Source organism: Thalassophryne amazonica, chromosome 19, assembly GCF_902500255.1.
Source record: "Thalassophryne amazonica chromosome 19, fThaAma1.1, whole genome shotgun sequence".
NCBI lineage: Eukaryota > Metazoa > Chordata > Actinopteri > Batrachoidiformes > Batrachoididae > Thalassophryne > Thalassophryne amazonica.
The window spans coordinates 43493522-43512929 of NC_047121.1; the positions used below are offsets into that span (position 1 = coordinate 43493522).

At 40.8% G+C, this 19408-nt stretch overlaps 1 protein-coding gene across 2 annotated transcripts in view; it reads right to left on the reverse strand.

Moving 5' to 3' along the window:
* The window catches only part of LOC117532059 (tyrosine-protein kinase fyna), a 58460-nt gene that overhangs the window by 13319 nt on the left and 25733 nt on the right, over positions 1–19408 (reverse strand). Inside the window, exons 2-3 of one of the 2 annotated variants that reach the window (XM_034195293.1) lie at positions 8745–9000; positions 1874–1970 (exon numbers count right to left, since the gene is read on the reverse strand). In XM_034195293.1, coding sequence (XP_034051184.1) covers positions 1874–1970; positions 8745–8994 — 347 coding nt within the window. In that variant the 5' untranslated portion in view covers positions 8995–9000. Of the gene's footprint in view, positions 1–1873; positions 1971–8744; positions 9005–19408 lie in introns of both variants that reach the window. The other variant, XM_034195292.1, reaches the window with a different exon arrangement.

Consider the following 19408-nt stretch of genomic DNA (forward strand, 5'->3'; position numbering starts at 1 on the left):
CTAATGGCGGTAAGCATATGGTATCACATGTTACTAGTTAGCATATGTGGTCACACCAATGGGCGTTAACAGTAAGTGTTACTGTGACCCTTATACACTAATGCAAGCCACAATAAACAGTTTTCTTTAATACTGTATGTACGATAATGTTAACTGAGGGTGACACCCTCCTGTGCATCAAAGGTAATAAATATAATCAGGGCAAACAGAGAAGCAGGTCGGATTTTAAAAATAACACAAACATGCTTACAGAATAATTCACTGGATGCATGAATGAGAGTCATTTCCATATGGTGGTTTTTTCAGATCAGCAGTGTCTTTTTATCCATTTGCACTAAATGAGAACGGAGCACGTGTGGACACATGCAGCCACTTATAGGGGAAAAGAAAAAAAGCACACTGGGTGCGGCGCTTTTTGCCACCGCTCTGAGCACTTTAAGGTGAAAATCCCTGAACTTTTCAGAAAAGCACTGTGATTACATCACTGTAGTGCCTTTTCGTGCAACCAATCAGACAGACCTAAACATCTCCGCTTCAGCTTCCAGTCAGTTGATTTGTCACACAACATGTATCACAATAGACACACACACACAAAAAAAACTAAAACAAAACTCATCTGTGATATTACATTGGACAGACGCTAATAGGGGTCGACCAATGATCGGCACAGATATTCAGTATTTTTGTGGATATCGGTATAGGCCATTTATACCGGCTGACGCCAATATGATAGTTTATTTTTGCAGCGCTGTGTGTAGCGACTCACTGGTCTCAATGTTCCACCTTTACACCTACATTATTTAAAAAGAGATCGCCAGTCAGCAACTTTACCGTTCTGTGACGCTACAGCAGTGTGTAACGGCAGCTCGGAATGCAGCAGAGCACAGATGAAAACAGAGTCTCTGTTTGACTGGAAAAAAAAAAAAAAATCGCCATTGAAATCCTTCATTATATATTCCAGAGCTCCTTCTGAAATGAATGGTTATTTCACAGTTTAAAGGTTTCGTGTTTCCAAAAAGCCCTAAGTTTCCTCCAAGAAGAAAACAGCAGAGAGAGAGAGAGAGAGAGATATTAATGTTTTTCACTGGAAGTGTTTACAGATGATCACATGATCCTTTGTACACAGCAGACTTTTGCGCTATAAAAACAGTGGAGCGACTTAAAATGGTCATCTTCACTACACAGCTTCAGTGAAAAAGGAAAGTGTGTAAAACTCAGTCCAGGTTCAGCTCTTGTTCAAATAAGATTATTATAAGGGTTATATTGGTTTTAAAAAAGTAATGCAATCCCACTCAGAAATGGGGGGGGGGGGGGGGACTGTGAAGATGACTCTCTCTGCCTCACAGGATTAAAGCTGCTGTGTGTCATTTTTAAAGAACAGAGCAAATACTATGTCCATCAAACAATTAACTTTTTCAGTGTTGTTTATGACCTACACATAACATAAAATGACATGAAATATATAACAAAGCACAGGGCCTTAGACGATAACTGAGAAAACAAGTGTAAGTATTTTAATGATAAATTAGTCTCGGAAAGTCACTTCATAATATAAATATGTGACTGATTCCTTCCTGTTTACTGATGTGAGAGCCCCTGATTCAATGAGAATTAAGTGAGACAAATCACATACAAAATTCTGTGTTTTCTCACTGTGAAAGACACAGAGGCATCGTGTCACAATTTCTGCATACAAGCTGAGAAATAATGCATGTGTTCGGCAGGTCGGCCTACAAACGTCTGACACATTCCCTCTGCATGTGCATGATTTCATTCCAAAAAGCAAAACTTAGACACTGGTGGGAAAGGAAAAACAGCGGGGAAAACAGGACCACCACCCTGAATGTTGTCATGCAGATGTTTTCGTCCTTACGTGCTGTTGAGGATCTGGAACCTCTCCCCCTTTCTGAAGCTGAGGTCATCCTCTGTCCTGGCCTCGTAGTCATAAAGAGCCACAAACAGAGTCACCCCTGCAGGGACAAAAGTTACACATCCTCAGCAATGGCAGATAAATGTTAGCAGTGAATTATGCAGTTGTGTTCCCCAAATAATGTACCAGGTTTATCCATGGAAGGCGAGATGTTTTATAGAGAAAAAAAATTATGTCTGAGTCGACCAGGCAGAGCATTCTCTAAATGAGAGTTAATCCTGCTAAATCTTAGATTAAGTAAAACAATCTACATAACCTCACAGGATTACTAATGAGTGCGGAAACAATTCAGTGTTTCATTTTCCAATTTGATCTGAATGAGTCAGATAAGTTTGAGCTGCAGAAAATGTTTTTAACCAAAGCCATTTCACTGAATGTTTCTCAGCAACGCCCTCCTGGAGTTATTTCTTATTCATACACAATCTGCTGATTCCGACTCCAGACATGCCCTGTTTGTCTGTTCTGGAATCTCCTTCAGAAAATGCCCAAAGTAGTGAACGTCAAAGGCAGAAACTCTGTTCATTTGTGTGCAAAGGTGTATTCCAGGCTCAAACTCCCCCTAAAACATGCAACACATAGTGATGTCAGCATTTTAAACTTTGAAGCAAAGAAACCATTTGTTTCAGAAAATGATTCACTGTTTTGAAACACTTAAAACACACACAAACAATTCATTCAAAATAACTTACTGATTCAAACCACTCGAAACATCAAATTAAGCAAATGTTTCAAGAATGCTTAAAAATGTTCGAGACACAAGAAAAATTACTTCAGATAATGATTCATTGTTTTGAAACAACTAACACTAAATAAGCTTTCTTGTGAATGAGTCACTGATTCAAACCCCTCAAAACACTAAATGAAATACTAAATGCTTCAGAATATAAAACATTCTTGAAACAGTAGATGACACAATTACTTCAGGAAACAATTCACTGTTTTGAAACACTCAAAGTGCATTTCTTCAAAATGATTCACTGATCCAAACCACTCAGAACATTATACTTCAGAATATTTAAAAAAGCTTGAAATGCTTGTTTACTTACTTCAGAAAATGAACAGTTTTGAAACAAAACATGAAACGAAGCACTTCATTAGAAAACTTCCCAACATTTCAAGACAATTCAAGTCAGGTCAAATTTATTTGAAGGCCACATAAAAAATATATATATTATAAGTGTTGTACAGCTTAAATTTATAAATGCCAAACCTACAATAGAAATTAGGCACAACCCAAAACACTTAAAAGCATAAATTACAGTACAACAATAAAATATACTAAAATTTAAAATAAACGTTGTGAAGTGCCCTCAATAAAACAGCTACTTCAGAAAATGATGGAAGGAGGACTCTGTCAACATCTGATGGCCACATTCCCCTGTCCTCCAAGCATAAATTGATGGCAATGGGCCTCATGTATCAATGTTGCGCACTTGTGGCGTAAATTTACGGCGTAAACTTGAAATACACCAAAGTCGCCGTGACATGTATCAAGCAGTGCGCACCTGCCCATTTCCGGCGTACGCCTGACGTGATCTTGATAAATGCGGCGGGTGGAAACGACCGTAATTATAATAAACACGCCCATAAATATTCAGACTCCGCTTCAGACACACCCTCATTTTACAACATGGAAGCCAGGAAGACGGCAATGAAAAAGAACTCCACCAATCACGACGCGTGCCAATAGAGCGTCAAAAGCAGCCGTTGTATCAATTGTTTTGTAGTATATAATCAATAAAGTGTTACAGTGGTCCCTCATTAATCGCTGGAGTTACGTTCTAAAAAACAGCCCGAAACACGCGAAACCGTGACGTTAGGCAGCGTTATTTTTTACAATTATTATAGATGTTTCAAAGCTGTAAAACCCCTCACTACACAGTTTATACACTTTCTCAATCAGGCATGAACATTTTCTCACTTTTCTCTCATGTGTAAACACTCTCAAAGTTCAAACCTTAGTAGGAAAATAATACCAAACTGTTTCAGGCCCAAACATTTGTTTGAGAAATAAAAATAGAACATTTTCCTATAAATAATTATGATGGCATTTAGAACTAACGAATTAATTTTAACGATCAACGAACGAGGTCGGACACATAAGAAATTATTAATAGTGACTGACCAGTATGTCACAGATCGCTCCTCTTCGTCCTGACGCCGTGCCTTTTTCCACTCACACCTGGCTGCAGGTGTTTGTTTCCGAGTAACAAACACAGTTATGAGTAGTTGTTTGCGCTCTTTTTTTCTTCTGGGCGACAAGATTCTTATAAACAGATACACAGAACACTGTAAAAAAAAAAAGGCATGCAAAATTGGACTAAATACTCCGCAAGACTCCGAGGCCATGACAGATGAACGGCGTTATAGTGAGGGACCACTGTATTCTCTTTTCACATGTCAATAATTCTTGACATGTGGATATTTGCTCGCTCAATTAATAAGACACGCCTAATCTGCCAGATTTCTTTATTTTTTAAATGTATTTCTGTATTTATTTTATTGTGACAACCAAATGGAGACGACAAAACCTGGTTGCAGCACGGGCGAATTAAGGGAATGACGAAACTACAGTTGTTATTATCAATTTCATTGTCTAAAACGATCACACCACATGAAGTTAAGCTCAGCGCTGCTCTGGCTCCAGGCTCGAAGTCTGGAGAAAAGGGCGAGCAGCGCTTTCTTTGCAGTCAGCGCTGTAGCCACGGATCGTGCTCCATAACAATCCCGCAAAAGCGGGATTTGTATTGATTATTATGTAGTATAATCAGGAAAGTGTTATTTATGTAACATATGCATTGATTTGTATAATGGCACTGTTTATCATGTTGATCATCTTCATTTTTAGGTGGATTCCAGCGCTGGTTCATTTTGGTGTATAATTTACGCCACCTCTCGACCTGGTGTATATTTTCAGCGCAGCGTACGCCAACGACCACATTGATAAATGCCAAGTAGCGCAGCCGTTTTGGCGTACACCCCATATACGCTCAAATATCGCCGTACGCAACGTTGATACATGAGGCCCAATGTCCCTGTGAGTATGGGCATCATTTCTGTCTTTAAGTTAGAGAGGATAAAGGTAGAACCTCCATCCCGGAATGCCCTTGCTCCATTCAGCACAATATCTGGTCCATCTGGTCATCAGATGTGCTTCACAGAGTAAAAGCAACAATTTAGGTCACTCTGTTTTCCATTAACTTGCAGCCAGTAGGCAATCGTTTTCTGCAAGTTGAATTGATCACAGTGCCACAATATCCACGCAAACAGGATCAGCCCAGCATTTAGAGAAGGTCACAATGACAATCCTGAGTTCACTATCTTTTTACTAGTGAAAATAAGCTATTCACAAAATGTTCATGCCAGCATCAGCCTTTTAATGAATGTTTAAAGAATAATAATATTGAGTGATCATGAGCCAGTGGAAGTGGTCTTATGTTAACAGTCTATAAAAGTTTGACAGGCATTTTATTTATTTAATTACTTTTCTTCTAAGTTGACTCTCATTTGAAGACAGAAACAGTTTGGTGCATCCTGCAGTATCAGCCTTCCTCAACAAGCTACTGGAAGAATTTCATTAAATTTAAACAGTTGCAATTTAACCAAAAAAACAAAAGTTAAAGTGACCCAACTTTTTATGTATGCGTTATGTGTTGTGTATCTCAGTAAGTGATAATAATGCAAATAACATGCTGTTGTCATGTGGTGTGCATTTTCTGAGTCCCTCCGTCCATGCCAAGATAGACGAGGGCGAATATCTGTCATTTTGGGCGACGGGCATGAATGTCGGGCCTCTGAAAATGCATACCGCCCTACAAAAGCATGTTATTGTATTAGTAGTTTCTTCACGATCTATGAAGCCCTTGTGACATTGATGCGTGCACTAGGCTTCAGTAACTTGGTCCCCTGTTAGCCACAATTGGAATCAAAATGCACCCAACTGTAGCTCGTCCGATGTGTTAATAAGGTAACCCTGTGCACCAAGTTTCACCTTGACACACAAAGTTTTTGTCAAGATATCGTTTACACATCAACCACACACACACGCACTTGCGTCCTCCACCTGTTCAAGCTAACAAAGTTGGAAAATACAGAGGGTAAGTGGACTGCGTTTACAAGGTCTGTTAGAGAAGTATCTGACCTTTTTATTTTTTTCAAAAACCTGATGGATTTGAATCACATGTGCTTGCATGAGCCAACCTTGAACCTTCGTGCGCATGCGTGATTTTTTTCACGCCTGTCGGTTGCGTCATTTGTTTGTAAGCAGCCTTTGTGTGAGGATGGGTGGAGTCTCTCGTCATTTTTTCTTTGCAAGGAAATGGCGGAATGAATGGAGCAGCGCGACTGCATCAAATTTTGCCAGAAACTGGGCGACAGCCAGGTGGAAACCATTTGGATTATTCAGACGGCTTTCGGTGACGATCCTCTGGGCATCACACAGATTAAGGAGCGGTGCAACCGGTTTAAAGACGGCCGCACAGCGGTGGAGAGCGAGCCACGCTCTGGTCGGCCATCAACACGCTGAAATGACCAGATAATTTCCAAAGTGAACGCTGTGGTGATGTGGGACCATCGTGTGACTATCTGAGAAATTGCGGAAGAGGTGGACATCAGCACTTTTTCGGCACATTCCACTGTGACAGAAGATTTTGCCATGAAAAGAGTTGCAGTGAAATTCATGCCGATGGCTTGGGCACGAAGCTGATGGCGCAGCAAAAGCGCCACCGTGTTGAAGCCTCACAGGACATATTGTGACATGCCCACCTCTTCCACAATTTCTCGGATAGTCACACGACTGAAAAGCCACCGAAAGCCGTCTGAATCTTCCGAATGGTGGAAGAGCTGGGCATGTTACAGCATGTCCTGTGAGGCTTCAACACGGAGGCGCTTTTGTTCCGTCCATCAGCTTCGTGCCGATGAATTTCGCTGCAACTCTTTTCATGGCAAAATCTTCTGTCACAGTGGAATGTGCCGAAAAAGTGCTGATGTCCACCTCTTCCACAATTTCTCGGAAACTCGACAGTCCCACATCACCACAGAGTTCACTTTGGAATGATCCGGTCATTTCAGCGTGTTGATGGCCAACTGGAGCGCGGCGCACTCTCCACCGTTGTGCAGCCGTCTTTAAACCGGTTGTACCGCTCCTTAATCTGTGTGATGCCCATAGGATCGTCACCGAAAGCAGTCTGAATAATCCAAATGGTTTCCACCTGGCTGTCGCCCAGTTTCTGGCAAAATTTGATGCAGCCGCGCTGCTCCAGTCGTTCCGCCATTTCCTTGCAAAGAATAAACGATGAGAGACTCCACCCATCCTCAAACAAAGGCTGCTTACAAGGAAATGACACAATCGACAGGCGTGAAAAAATTCACGCATGCGCACGAAGGTTCAAGGCTGGCTCATGCAAGCACACGTGATTCAAATCCATCAGGTTTTTGAAAAAATAAAAAAGGTTGGATACTTTTATAACAGACCTCGTATATAGCTCTTTTCCATCTGCATCAGAAGCTCAAAGCGCTTTACAATTATGCCTCACATTCATCTATTCACACAGACACACTCATACACCGATGTCAAGGTGCTGCAATGCAAGGCGCTCACGACAACCCGGGAACAACTAGGGGATGAAGGACCTTGCTCAAGGGACCTTTTTTTCGGTCAGACTGGGTTTTAAACAGAGGATCCTCTGGTCTGAAGCCCAATGCTTAACCACTAGGCCATCACCTCCAAGCTACAGATACACCAAGCCAGTTTTTAAGATAGCTAAGTAACTAAGCTAATAACAGCATTGTAGCTGTTAGTCATTAAAACCACTTATGTTCATTTTAATCAAATTATTTCATGCCGAAGATACTCAACAGGTTTGAAAAATGAAAGTGTAAGAGTTCTTATCGCTCACTGTGTGTGCCAACATGTTGACTGTGGCGTTGTATAATTTATTCAGACCTGACAGAATATGCCTGACCTCTCAACATAGGATTCCAACTGAAAGGCACAGTTTATTTTTCCATCTCGGATAATGGAAATTTTGTCCTCTGGGTAATAACTGAGCAGAGTATTAATAAAATATAAGCATTCATGGCACCTTTTTAGTTAAGCAAAAGATAATAATAATAATAATTCATTTAACTATATTAAATAAGTTAAATAGTATACAAATAATGAATGTTTATGAATTCAATGGTACAAATATTTCATGAGATGAAAGATGGAATGTTCCATTCAATGAGGCGAAGAATGGAAAACCATTCATTCTTTGCTTTTATAGAACAGCAAAAATGGATCCTTGTCATTTGATATTTTATTAATTTATAAACAACAGAAAAGGGACTTACATTTTGGCATTCATCACTGGTGCTTAACAGTCCAATGTGAACTTTAAATAGGAGTCCAAAATGGTCCTCAGTAGTCCACGATGCCGTGCACTGACTTCGTGTACAGACTGCCCTCTGTTTTCCTGACTCCAGCGAAAAACCGCATGAAACATTTGTCCAGCTTTTCATCCTAACTTCATCCTTTTCATCCTAACAGCTCTTCATGCCTCCAGATGGTTTATGGCATGGTGGATTAGTTTTGTGTTAGAAGAATTAGCAGCGTCAACTAGCTCCTTCAAATCGTCGTCCGCCATCAAAACAAACTCCGACATGTTTAACTAAAAGCTGCCCCCTCTAGTGTGAGCGTGCACACTGGTCGGGACATGCAATAGCACATTTCATATAGCACCAAAATTGCATGCTAAAAAGAACTATTGCACAGTCAATGAAACACAATGGGATAGGGAGTGTGAGAACAACTGACTGGGTTCAAAAACCTCACCTGTTCCTCCTCGAGACCGAAGCGTCCCAGACTGCGAGGACGTGTGGACTCCCCCGAAGACGGTCACCCCTTGTGTGGGGGCGGTGGTGTGGAAGTTGTTGTAGTTTGGGATGGTAGGGACTCCGAAGCTGGGGTAGTGCTGCGGTGTGGGGTCGGACCCATAGCGGTACCCCGAGCTGTGTGACAGGCTGGTCTCCCGGTCATCAGTGAGCTTTGCTGTTTCCTTATCCTTACATTGGACACAGCCCATTCTCTACTGTCTGAGAACAGAGTGAGAGACACAAAAAGAAGGAGAGAGAAATGGAGTAAGCATAAAAGGTAAAATAATATCTTAAAAGCCGTCTCTAGTGGGGAGACTTTAATTCCATTATTTCAAAGCTTCCTCTGAGAGTTAGAGCAGGTCTCCTGAAAAATCTTTTAATTAGGTTGAAATTAGCATGACATGTTAAGATCCAGCCCTAATTATAGAGAGGAATACAACAGCAGCTAATCTGAGCCATTTACATAGTGTTCAGATTGATATTAATGTGAGATGACATTGATCAGGTTGTCCTGCTTCCAGTGAGGTAAGGGGACTGTATATGATGCTTTATGATGGCTCACATTCACCCATTCACACTGATGTTATGGTATTGCTTGTCATACTACCTCCTCAACTCTATACCTATACCAGAAAAAAATTAAGGACCTTTAGTGATGGCAATGTGGTGTTCTATCACCTTCACAAATTTACAACTGACAAGTAAAGGCAAGCAATGGAATCATGTCCACTCTCATGACCACTCTTGAATAAAAGAGGGAATAACCGTCAGACTGCTCAACACTCAATTGTTTGCATTTTATTAGACCTCTGTAACCACAATGGGAAGGGTGGCTAGGCTATTGTAAGGCTAACTATTATGTTTTAAAAATGTATAAGAATTTTAAAAAGGTTATTTACATTTATTGAGGTGGGCAGGGGTGGTAGCCAAGTGGTTAGTGTGGTTGGTTTCAGTGGAGAAGGTTCCCGGTTAACCCATTACCTTCTGCTTGCTAAAGCAATGTGTGCATTATAAATAATGTTCCAATTACATTCATTTTGCTTCTTGTTGCATTATGCGGTAAGAGAATGTTTCAAAAATAAACGTGACTTATAGATTGATGCAACTTATATGTTTTTTCCTCTTCATGACACATTTTTGGACAGACACAACTAACACTCCGGTGTTACACACAGCCCAGAAAATACAGTACATGTGGCCACATTTTATACCCTTATGTGCAGAATGAAAATCATCATACTTGCTGCATTTAACTACAAACAACAAGGCATGCTGTGGGCTGTAATCCACTACCTTGTGGTCTTTTCTGGGCCACCAGTTAGATGACAGTTCTAAATTTATTTTGCACCAGTACTTATCGTAGTCCACTTTCATCACGTTGCTTTTGAAAATTTACACCAAACCGAAGCATTTACAAGGTGGTACGTACGTCACTTCTCTTTGCTTTCTAAGGAGCCACACATCTCCATCTGTAGATGAACAGCTAAGAGTTAAATGAACAAGGAGCCGCTCCCTGGCTTCAAACCAGCTCTCATGAGGGGGACTGATGGAGCATTTGGCCTCTCTCAAGTAAAGCTAAACTACTTTCTGTAATGACTGAGGCAATATGCTTTGCCAATTAAAAGAGTCTTACCATCTTTAAAGACCCAGTTAAAGTAAATCACACTCCGGCTCCCTGTGCCCCACAAAGCCCTGAAAGCTCACGGTGCTGATCCAACACCACCAGGACTATGGTGCTGACAGCACTGTTGTCTCCCACCAGCATCACCGGCCCACTGACTTCGGAGACGCTAATTGCAAACAGATTTATTTACAGGCGCTGTGGATGGATAGAGGGTGGCTCCGGACAAATGGCAGTACTGCAGCAGACAGGCAGAGGAAAAACACTGCAGCTCTATTAACCCGGGATAAAGACTCAATCCAAAGTACGAATATCATCGGCTGCCTCACGAGCATTTCTATGTCTGTGTGATTTAGGTGTAAGCTAGGGATAATTATTTGATAAAGAATGTGATTCAGTGAAACAAACAAAAGGTCACGTTGGGAACATCGCCCATATAAATCCTCAAGTTAAAGATGGTGTAGGAGCAAACAGTGACTCATATCTGATCCTCTTGATACCCAAAATGTCAAAATGAATTCAGCTCTGAAAAACCATAACAGCATAGCAAACATTGAATCTGAGCGTTGGCTGAAAAGGTCCACCTCCTGTGCGATTATTTCAATAATAAGCAGGACACTCACATGAATCACTTATCTATATGAAGCTTGTAATGTTCTACATCAGAAAGTGTAATTAATTTTCCACGTGGTCACCTCTCTTTTTCACACTTACGCCAACGCTGGGCATGTTTTTGCGTCCTGTTGATGATGAAATCGAGTGCCTACATTCTGCACCAGCGACGCCCAGCTGCATCATTAGCGTAACATGTTCCTTCAGGTGCTCTTTCAGCTTGGAAAAACAGAAAAAAAGTGGAGGGTGCGAGACCCGGACTGTACAGTGGGTTTGGCGAGATGTGACCGCTGCAGTGCATCTTGTGTCTGTCAACTCAGATCAGTCTCATGTTTTTTTTTTTGTGCTCCCGCCACGAAATGATTCAAATTTTCGTGACAGGTTTTTTTTTTAACTCACTATTACTTACCCTACCCCAACCATAACTTAACCCTACTCCTTCCCCTAACCCTAACCACAGCTCCCCCCAGACCCCCTCCCGAATCACTTTTAATTTCGTGCAGCCATCATGGAATGTATTAGAATAAATTTGTGCTCCCGTTATGAACATTTTGCACTTTTTATATGAGAAAGAGCTGGTGTATTAAGCCACAATTTACACATGATCTGATAAGTAGACTAATTGCAAAAATAATCTGTGACTAGTTGATTTTCTAAATAATCATTTGTGGCAGCCCTAGTGTGTGTATACAAGTGTTATGTTGAAGAATTGCATCTTTTCCAGGGTGACCTGCTTCAAGTTTGTTGGTTTTTTGTTGACCGTGTTCTGTGAGCATTATATCACTCCCGCAGTTGATGATGTGCATCTATGGCTATTACGGAGCGCCCCCTACGGGCCTGGCTATGCAGACTCATTGTGGCTGGTTTTTGTACTCCACACTCCTTGTTCACCTCCTGGTATCGACATCCACATAGGCGTCACCACAGATGACACTCATTCATCAATGAATGTTCATGAGTACGTGAGACTCCGCTGTGAGGAATTCAATATTAGTAGAGGTGCACTGATCATTATTGGCCGATCACGCCTTGATCGGTGATTGGCAAAATGCGCCGATCAAAAGGACCGATCACAACAGTGCAGTCATTTTGACTTCTGATATGAGCTGGACGGACAAGGAGAGCAGTCGCCATCATCTAATGTAGTCCATGTCCGTCCAGCTCATATCAGAAGTCAAAATGAGTCAAATGGCTCAGAGATCTAAATAGACTGCTGTGTAATGAATGGAACCACACTGCCATCTAGTGGATATCCAGTGTGCGTGAGTGTGTATTTGTGAATCAGTAGGCATTTGTTTGTGGATTTGGCGAAAAGAATGTCTCAAAATTATGTCACAGAGGAAAGCGATGAATGCATGTAATTGGTGATCCACAAATGCTGAAACTCAATTCACAAATACAATTTCCAGTTTTACAAATGTAATTTTTTTTTTTTACAAATTAAGTTTTATATTTGCAAATACAACATTATTTGCAAAGACCAATTTACAAGTTACAAATATGAAATTTGCATTTGTGGATATCTGAACACATTTGCAAATCATTGATTATTTGTAGATCACCCTGTATGCATTTACAAATATTAATGAGACAATTTTAACCCCATAGAATGAGGGCTGTATTTTACATTCTCAACGTATTCTCTGTAGACTGTAACCTGAGCAACATGAAACATGGAAAAAAAAAAACTTGCTGGTAGAACAAAGTCAGTGTAATAAAACAAAAGTTGGCAGTTTATTCTAGTGTCTTTATTTGAATGCATGTTTTTTGTTTTCATCATTAAGTTTTAATGCAAAAATAGTCCTATACATTGGACCTATATTCTTATTTTGAGCATGATCCAAATATGTACTTGATCAGTATCGGCCTTGAGCGGTATCGGCAGATCAAAATTTCAGTGATCGGTGACTGGCCTAAAAAATCCTGATCGGTGCACCTCTAAATATTAGGACATTGTTTCAAAACGCATGTCCAAGTACGTCTCCTTTATCTATTTATTTTTTTGCAGTGTAAACAGAGGAAAGCTGGGCCCTGACGGACGTGTGCGCTCTCCAAGTGCCCTCTCTTACAGTCAGACATTTGTCTAGCGATTCAACTACTGATTTTTAATTATAGCTGTACGGCCTTACAAACTTCACAAAATTGACAAAACCTCCACTGAAATCCAGGCATTATAATGTTGGTGTATTTGTAGTTGGTGTACATGTTGCAAAATTACAGCTCATTTTAATGAAGATAACATATTAACCTGGGGGAATTCCATAACCAATATTTTATTTTCCTTTTAACACTGTCTTCAGGAGGAAGCACGTGTGCATGTACATGAGATTTTGAAATTACCGGAAGTTATCTCTGACCTCGCATGAGACATGTACACGCACGCTAATATCCATAAGATGTCTTGTAAATCACTTTAGAAGTGTTATCTGGGTTCAGAAACGAGGTTTTGAGATTCGGAAATGTTTATTTCTCACTTTTACAAAATATATGAGAAACATGTTAGATTTGTACAGAAATAAGGTGTTTTAGAGTGTTTTCCACCATGTTGGATTATTTCGTTCGAGTGAGCTCCCACATGATCTATGATGTCGCTGTGGTCGCTTTTATACACTGTATATGGGTTGCTACCAAACGTAGTTCCAGGCTGTCTTTTGGAAAATTTTCTCTTCAGGGGAGCTATTTATTAATTTTTCCAGACAACACAAATTTTGATCATAATTGGTAATGCCACATTATGAATCCCCTATTTAAAAACTAACAAACAAAATTATAATGGTGCCAAAGAAAATTCTACTTAGGCCTTAAATCTTAAAAAACTCAATAGCAGTACACTTTTAAATTTAACAGGAATGTTCAATGTTATAAATAAAGAAACCAGGAAATTACTGAATTGAATGAACTTTGACATATGTACAATAGGCAGCATGAAATACTTATACGGTCCTCTGGCAACATAATAAAAAAATAATCAAGACATAATTAAAACTAAACTACAGAAAACTACTAAAAAGTGGTTAAAAATGACAATAGATATGAATGCACAAAAAAGACAAGAAACCATCAATGGTGACAATCCAGAATCTGGTTTGGATTTAGAGTTCATCATTGCTTTCTGTAAAAGTGAAAGAACTCAAAAACTAACCTCTATATGCACAACTGCATATAGATCATTTGTTGGTGTTGCAAGCATGCCAACGCCTGTTGCTCTCGCTAGAGTGTGAAACACGTGTGTGTCCTGAAGGTTACTAAAACTTAACCGTTACCTGCACGTGACAAAATAGCTTCAGGCCTGTTTTGGGTTTACCAGTGAGAAGCTTAGATGTTTCTGTTAAATAAAAGTGCAAACAGATGTGTCACATGTTGCACAGCATGCAAGCAACATATGCATAGTAGTACAAAAACTACATTTTACAGTCTACAGAAAATCTAAATTTCACATTTTTGTACCATAAACAAACAAAAACACTTGCATTCATTTGTTTACAGTTGTTTAAAGTATACTCAACAAAAATATAAACGCAACACTTGTGGTTTTGCTCCCATTTTGTATGAGATGAACTCAAAGATCTAAAACTTTTTCCACATACACAATATCACCATTTCCCTCAAATATTGTTCACAAACCAGTCAAAATCTGTGATAGTGAGCACTTCTCCTTTGCTGAGATAATCCATCCCACCTCACAGGTGTGCCATATCAAGATGCTGTTTAGACACAATGATTAGTGCACAGGTGTGCCTTAGACTGCCCACAATAAAAGGCCACTCTGAAAGGTGCAGTTTTGTTTTATTGGGGGGGATACCAATCAGTATCTGGTGTGACCACCATTTGCCTCATGCAGTGCAACACATCTCCTTCGCATCATCCGTGAAGAGAACACCTCTCCAACGTGCCAAACGCCAGCGAATGTGAGTATTTGCCCACTCAAGTCGGTTACGACGACGAACTGGAGTCAGGTCGAGACCCCGATGAGGACGACGAGCATGCAGATGAGCTTCCCTGAGACGGTTTCTGACAGTTTGTGCAGAAATTCTTTGGTTATGCAAACCGATTGTTTCAGCAGCTGTCCGAGTGGCTGGTCTCAGACGATCTTGGAGGTGAACATGCTGGATGTGGAGGTCCTGGGCTGGTGTGGTTACACGTGGTCTGCGGTTGTGAGGCTGGTTGGATGTACTGCCAAATTCTCTGAAACGCCTTTGGAGACGGCTTATGGTAGAGAAATGAACATTCAATACACGAGCAACAGCTCTGGTTGACATTCCTGCTGTCAGCATGCCAATTGCACGCTCCCTCAAATCTTGCGACATCTGTGGCATTGTGCTGTGTGATAAAACTGCACCTTTCAGAGTGGCCTTTTATTGTGGGCAGTCTAAGGCACACCTGTGCACTAATCATGGTGTCTAATCAGCATCTTGATATGGCACACCTGTGAGGTGGGATGGATTATCTCAGCAAAGGAGAAGTGCTCACTATCACAGATTTAGACTGGTTTGTGAACAATATTTGAGAGACATGGTGATATTGTGTATGTGGAAAAAGTTTTAGATCTTTGAGTTCATCTCATACAAAATGGGAGCAAAACCAAAAGTGTTGCGTTTATATTTTTGTTGAGTATAGTTACTATCTGGTTTGAATTGTTTCAAAAACCACTTTAAAACCCGTCTATCCTAGTTTTACAGCCATTTAAAACAGTTAAAAATGATTCAATGCTACAATACCCTCGGCCATATGAGCATTATGTTCTTTACAATTTGCAGTTGTTTAATTAATTATCAAGATCCTATTGTCTTACGTACAATTTGTACATGCTCAATAAAGCCCCTCTATCAATCAATCATAAACAATATTTACATTTTAATGGAGGGGAGGTGATGATCTAGCGGTTAAGGCATTGGGCTTGAGACCAGAAGATCCTTGGTTTAAATTCCAGCCTGACTGGAAAATCACCAAGGGCCCTTGGGCAAGGTCTTTAATCCCCTATTGTTCCCGGTGTGTAGTGAGCACCTTGTAAGGCAGCACCCTCACATCGAGGTGAATGTGAGGCATTATTTGTGAAGTGCTTTGAGCGTCTGATACAGATGGACAAGCGCTATATAAATGCAGTCCATTTAATGGCATCTACAGGAGGCTCTGCATGTGTGTTTATATGAGCTTTTGACAAAAGCAAAAGTTGTGCAAATCAAAGAATATGTGTACATCACCCTCTGTGCATTTCAGGTCTTAATAAGACAAATTTAAGTAAGTTAGCTTTGAGTTAATGGACGATAGCGTTAGCGGCCATTAGCGCACATGCTAACACCCGCTAGATGTTTTATAAATTACTTCAGAGGTGTTATTAGGTTCCAAAAGCAGCATTTTCAGTTTTAGAAGTGTTGATTTCCCGCTAGCTTTTACATAATATATGGGTGATTCTTTAACTACGGGCACTATTGGCCTTGTAAATGTAATTTCCACCACACCATTGCCTTACAATATAAAGCGCCTTGGGGCAACTGTTTGTTGTGATTTGGCGCTATATACGAGGTCTATTAGATAAGAAACCGACACTTTTATTTTTTTTAACTATATGGATTTGAATGACGTGCGATTACACCAGTCATACTTGAACCCTCGTGCGCATGCGTGAGTTTTTTCACGCGTGTCGGTGACGTCATTTCCCTGTGGGCAGGCCTTGAGTGAGATGTGGTCCAGCCCTCTCGGCTGAATTCCTTTGTTTCACACGCTGCTCGAGACGGCGCGCGTTGCTTTATCAAAATGTTTTCTGGACCTGTGAGGAATATCCGAGTGGACACTATTCGAGAAATTTAGCTGGTTTTCGGTGAAAAGTTTAACGGCTGATGAGAGATTATGGGGTGTTTCTGTTGCTGTAAGGACTTCCCACGGAGCGGGACGTCGCGCAGCGCTTCCAGGCGCCGTCGTCGGCCTGTTTCGACCTGAAAACATCCTAATTTAAGGCTTAATTCACCCAGGACGTCGTGAGAGAACAGAGAAGATTCAGAAGAGGCCGGCATGAGGACTTTATGCGGACATTCCACTGTTTAAGGACATTTTTTAATGAAGGACGTGCGCGCAAATTCGCTGAGTCGTTTCCGTGATGACTCGGCGAATCTGTGTGCGCCACGACAGGAAAAACACCTCCGTGTTGAAAACCATTTGTAAAATTCAGGCGGCTTTTGATGGCTTTCAACAAGTGAGTAACTGTGTTTAACAGCTTGGGCATGTTCCAACTTGCCCGTTAAGGTTTCCAACGGAGGTGTTTTTCCTGTCGCGATCCCCCGCGGTCGGGTCCGGCCCGACATGCGACTCTGTCCACAAGTTCTTTCATTACAAAATGTCCGTTAACAATGGAATGTCCGAATAAACTCCTCATGCCGACTTCTTCTGAAAGTTCTCTGACGACTTACTGGGTCAACAGAGCCTGAAAAGTGGAAGTTTTCAACTTGAAATGGCGAGACGCTGCCGTCTCGAAGCGCAGATCGCCGTCAGGCGCCGTGGGCCGTCCTTAAAGCGACACTACCGGACCAAAATCTCTCATCAGCCGTTAAAATTTTTACCGAAAACCAGCTGAATTTATCGAATTGTGTCCACTCAGTTGTGCCTTACAGTTTTGAAAAAAATGTTGATCAAACAAAGCAGCAGTCTCTGAGCCATTCCTAAACAATGAAAAAATCGACGAGAGGGTGGGCCACTCCTCACTCAAAGACTGCCCACAGGCGAATGACGTAACCGACAGGCGTGAAAAGACTCTCGCATGCCCACGAGGGTTCAAGCATGTCTGATGTAATCACACGTGATTCAAATCCATATGGTTTTTGAAAAAAATAATAAGGTCGGATACTTTTCTAATAGACCTCGTACATGTGCTCTGATGTCACTGTTTATCTCCATAGAAACTACCCAAACAATCTTTCATACAAACTGTTTAAAGGGACATTACAGTGTTGTGGTGGAAATTACGGCAATAGTGTGGGACAACTACATTTTGTTTAAAAAAAATCACAACAGTTGTATGACATTGAATACCCCAATTATGTTTTGATTATTTTACTGATATTTTATTCAGAGATATTTTAAAACATTAGAAAAAACGTTTTTTTACCATTCATTTTTATCATTGAAGATCAAAAGTCTGGGTGTGGGACAAGCACAAAATGGCAATATTTGCATATAATGATGCTGAAAAAAGGTGAAAAAGTCATCGGACTACTAGAACAAATTTCTTAAAACACTTTCATTGTAAAGATAACTATAAAAGTGTGAAATTTTGTTTTTCATACAATATGATCAAAGGACATAATAAGTGCCTGTAGTCTAAGAATCACCCATATGAGAAAGAAGATGGATTTCCACCTAGCTAGCAGCCGTTGACCTCACCACACTAACGTCCTCTAAACAGTTTGTAATCAATCAATCAATCAATCAATCAATTTTTTTATATAGCGCCAAATCACAACAAACAGTTGCCCCAAGGCGCTTTATATTGTAAGGCAAGGCCATACAATAATTATGTAAAACCCCAACGGTCAAAACGACCCCCTGTGAGCAAGCACTTGGCTACAGTGGGAAGGAAAAACTCCCTTTTAACAGGAAGAAACCTCCAGCAGAACCAGGCTCAGGGAGGGGCAGTCTTCTGCTGGGACTGGTTGGGGCTGAGGGAGAGAACCAGGAAAAAGACATGCTGTGGAGGGGAGCAGAGATCGATCACTAATGATTAAATGCAGAGTGGTGCATACAGAGCAAAAAGAGAAAGAAACAGTGCATCACGGGAACCCCCCAGCAGTCTACGTCTATAGCAGCATAACTAAGGGATGGTTCAGGGTCACCTGATCCAGCCCTAACTATAAGCTTTAGCAAAAAGGAAAGTTTTAAGCCTAATCTTAAAAGTAGAGAGGGTGTCTGTCTCCCTAATCTGAATTGGGAGCTGGTTCCACAGGAGAGGAGCCTGAAAGCTGAAGGCTCTGCCTCCCATTCTACTCTTACAAACCCTAGGAACTACAAGTAAGCCTGCAGTCTGAGAGCGAAGCGCTCTATTGGGGTGATATGGTACTACGAGGTCCCTAAGATAAGATGGGACCTGATTATTCAAAACCTTATAAGTAAGAAGAAGAATTTTAAATTCTATTCTAGAATTAACAGGAAGCCAATGAAGAGAGGCCAATATGGGTGAGATATGCTCTCTCCTTCTAGTCCCCGTCAGTACTCTAGCTGCAGCATTTTGAATTAACTGAAGGCTTTTTAGGGAACTTTTAGGACAACCTGATAATAATGAATTACAATAGTCCAGCCTAGAGGAAATAAATGCATGAATTAGTTTTTCAGCATCACTCTGAGACAAGACCTTTCTGATTTTAGAGATATTGCGTAAATGCAAAAAAGCAGTCCTACATATT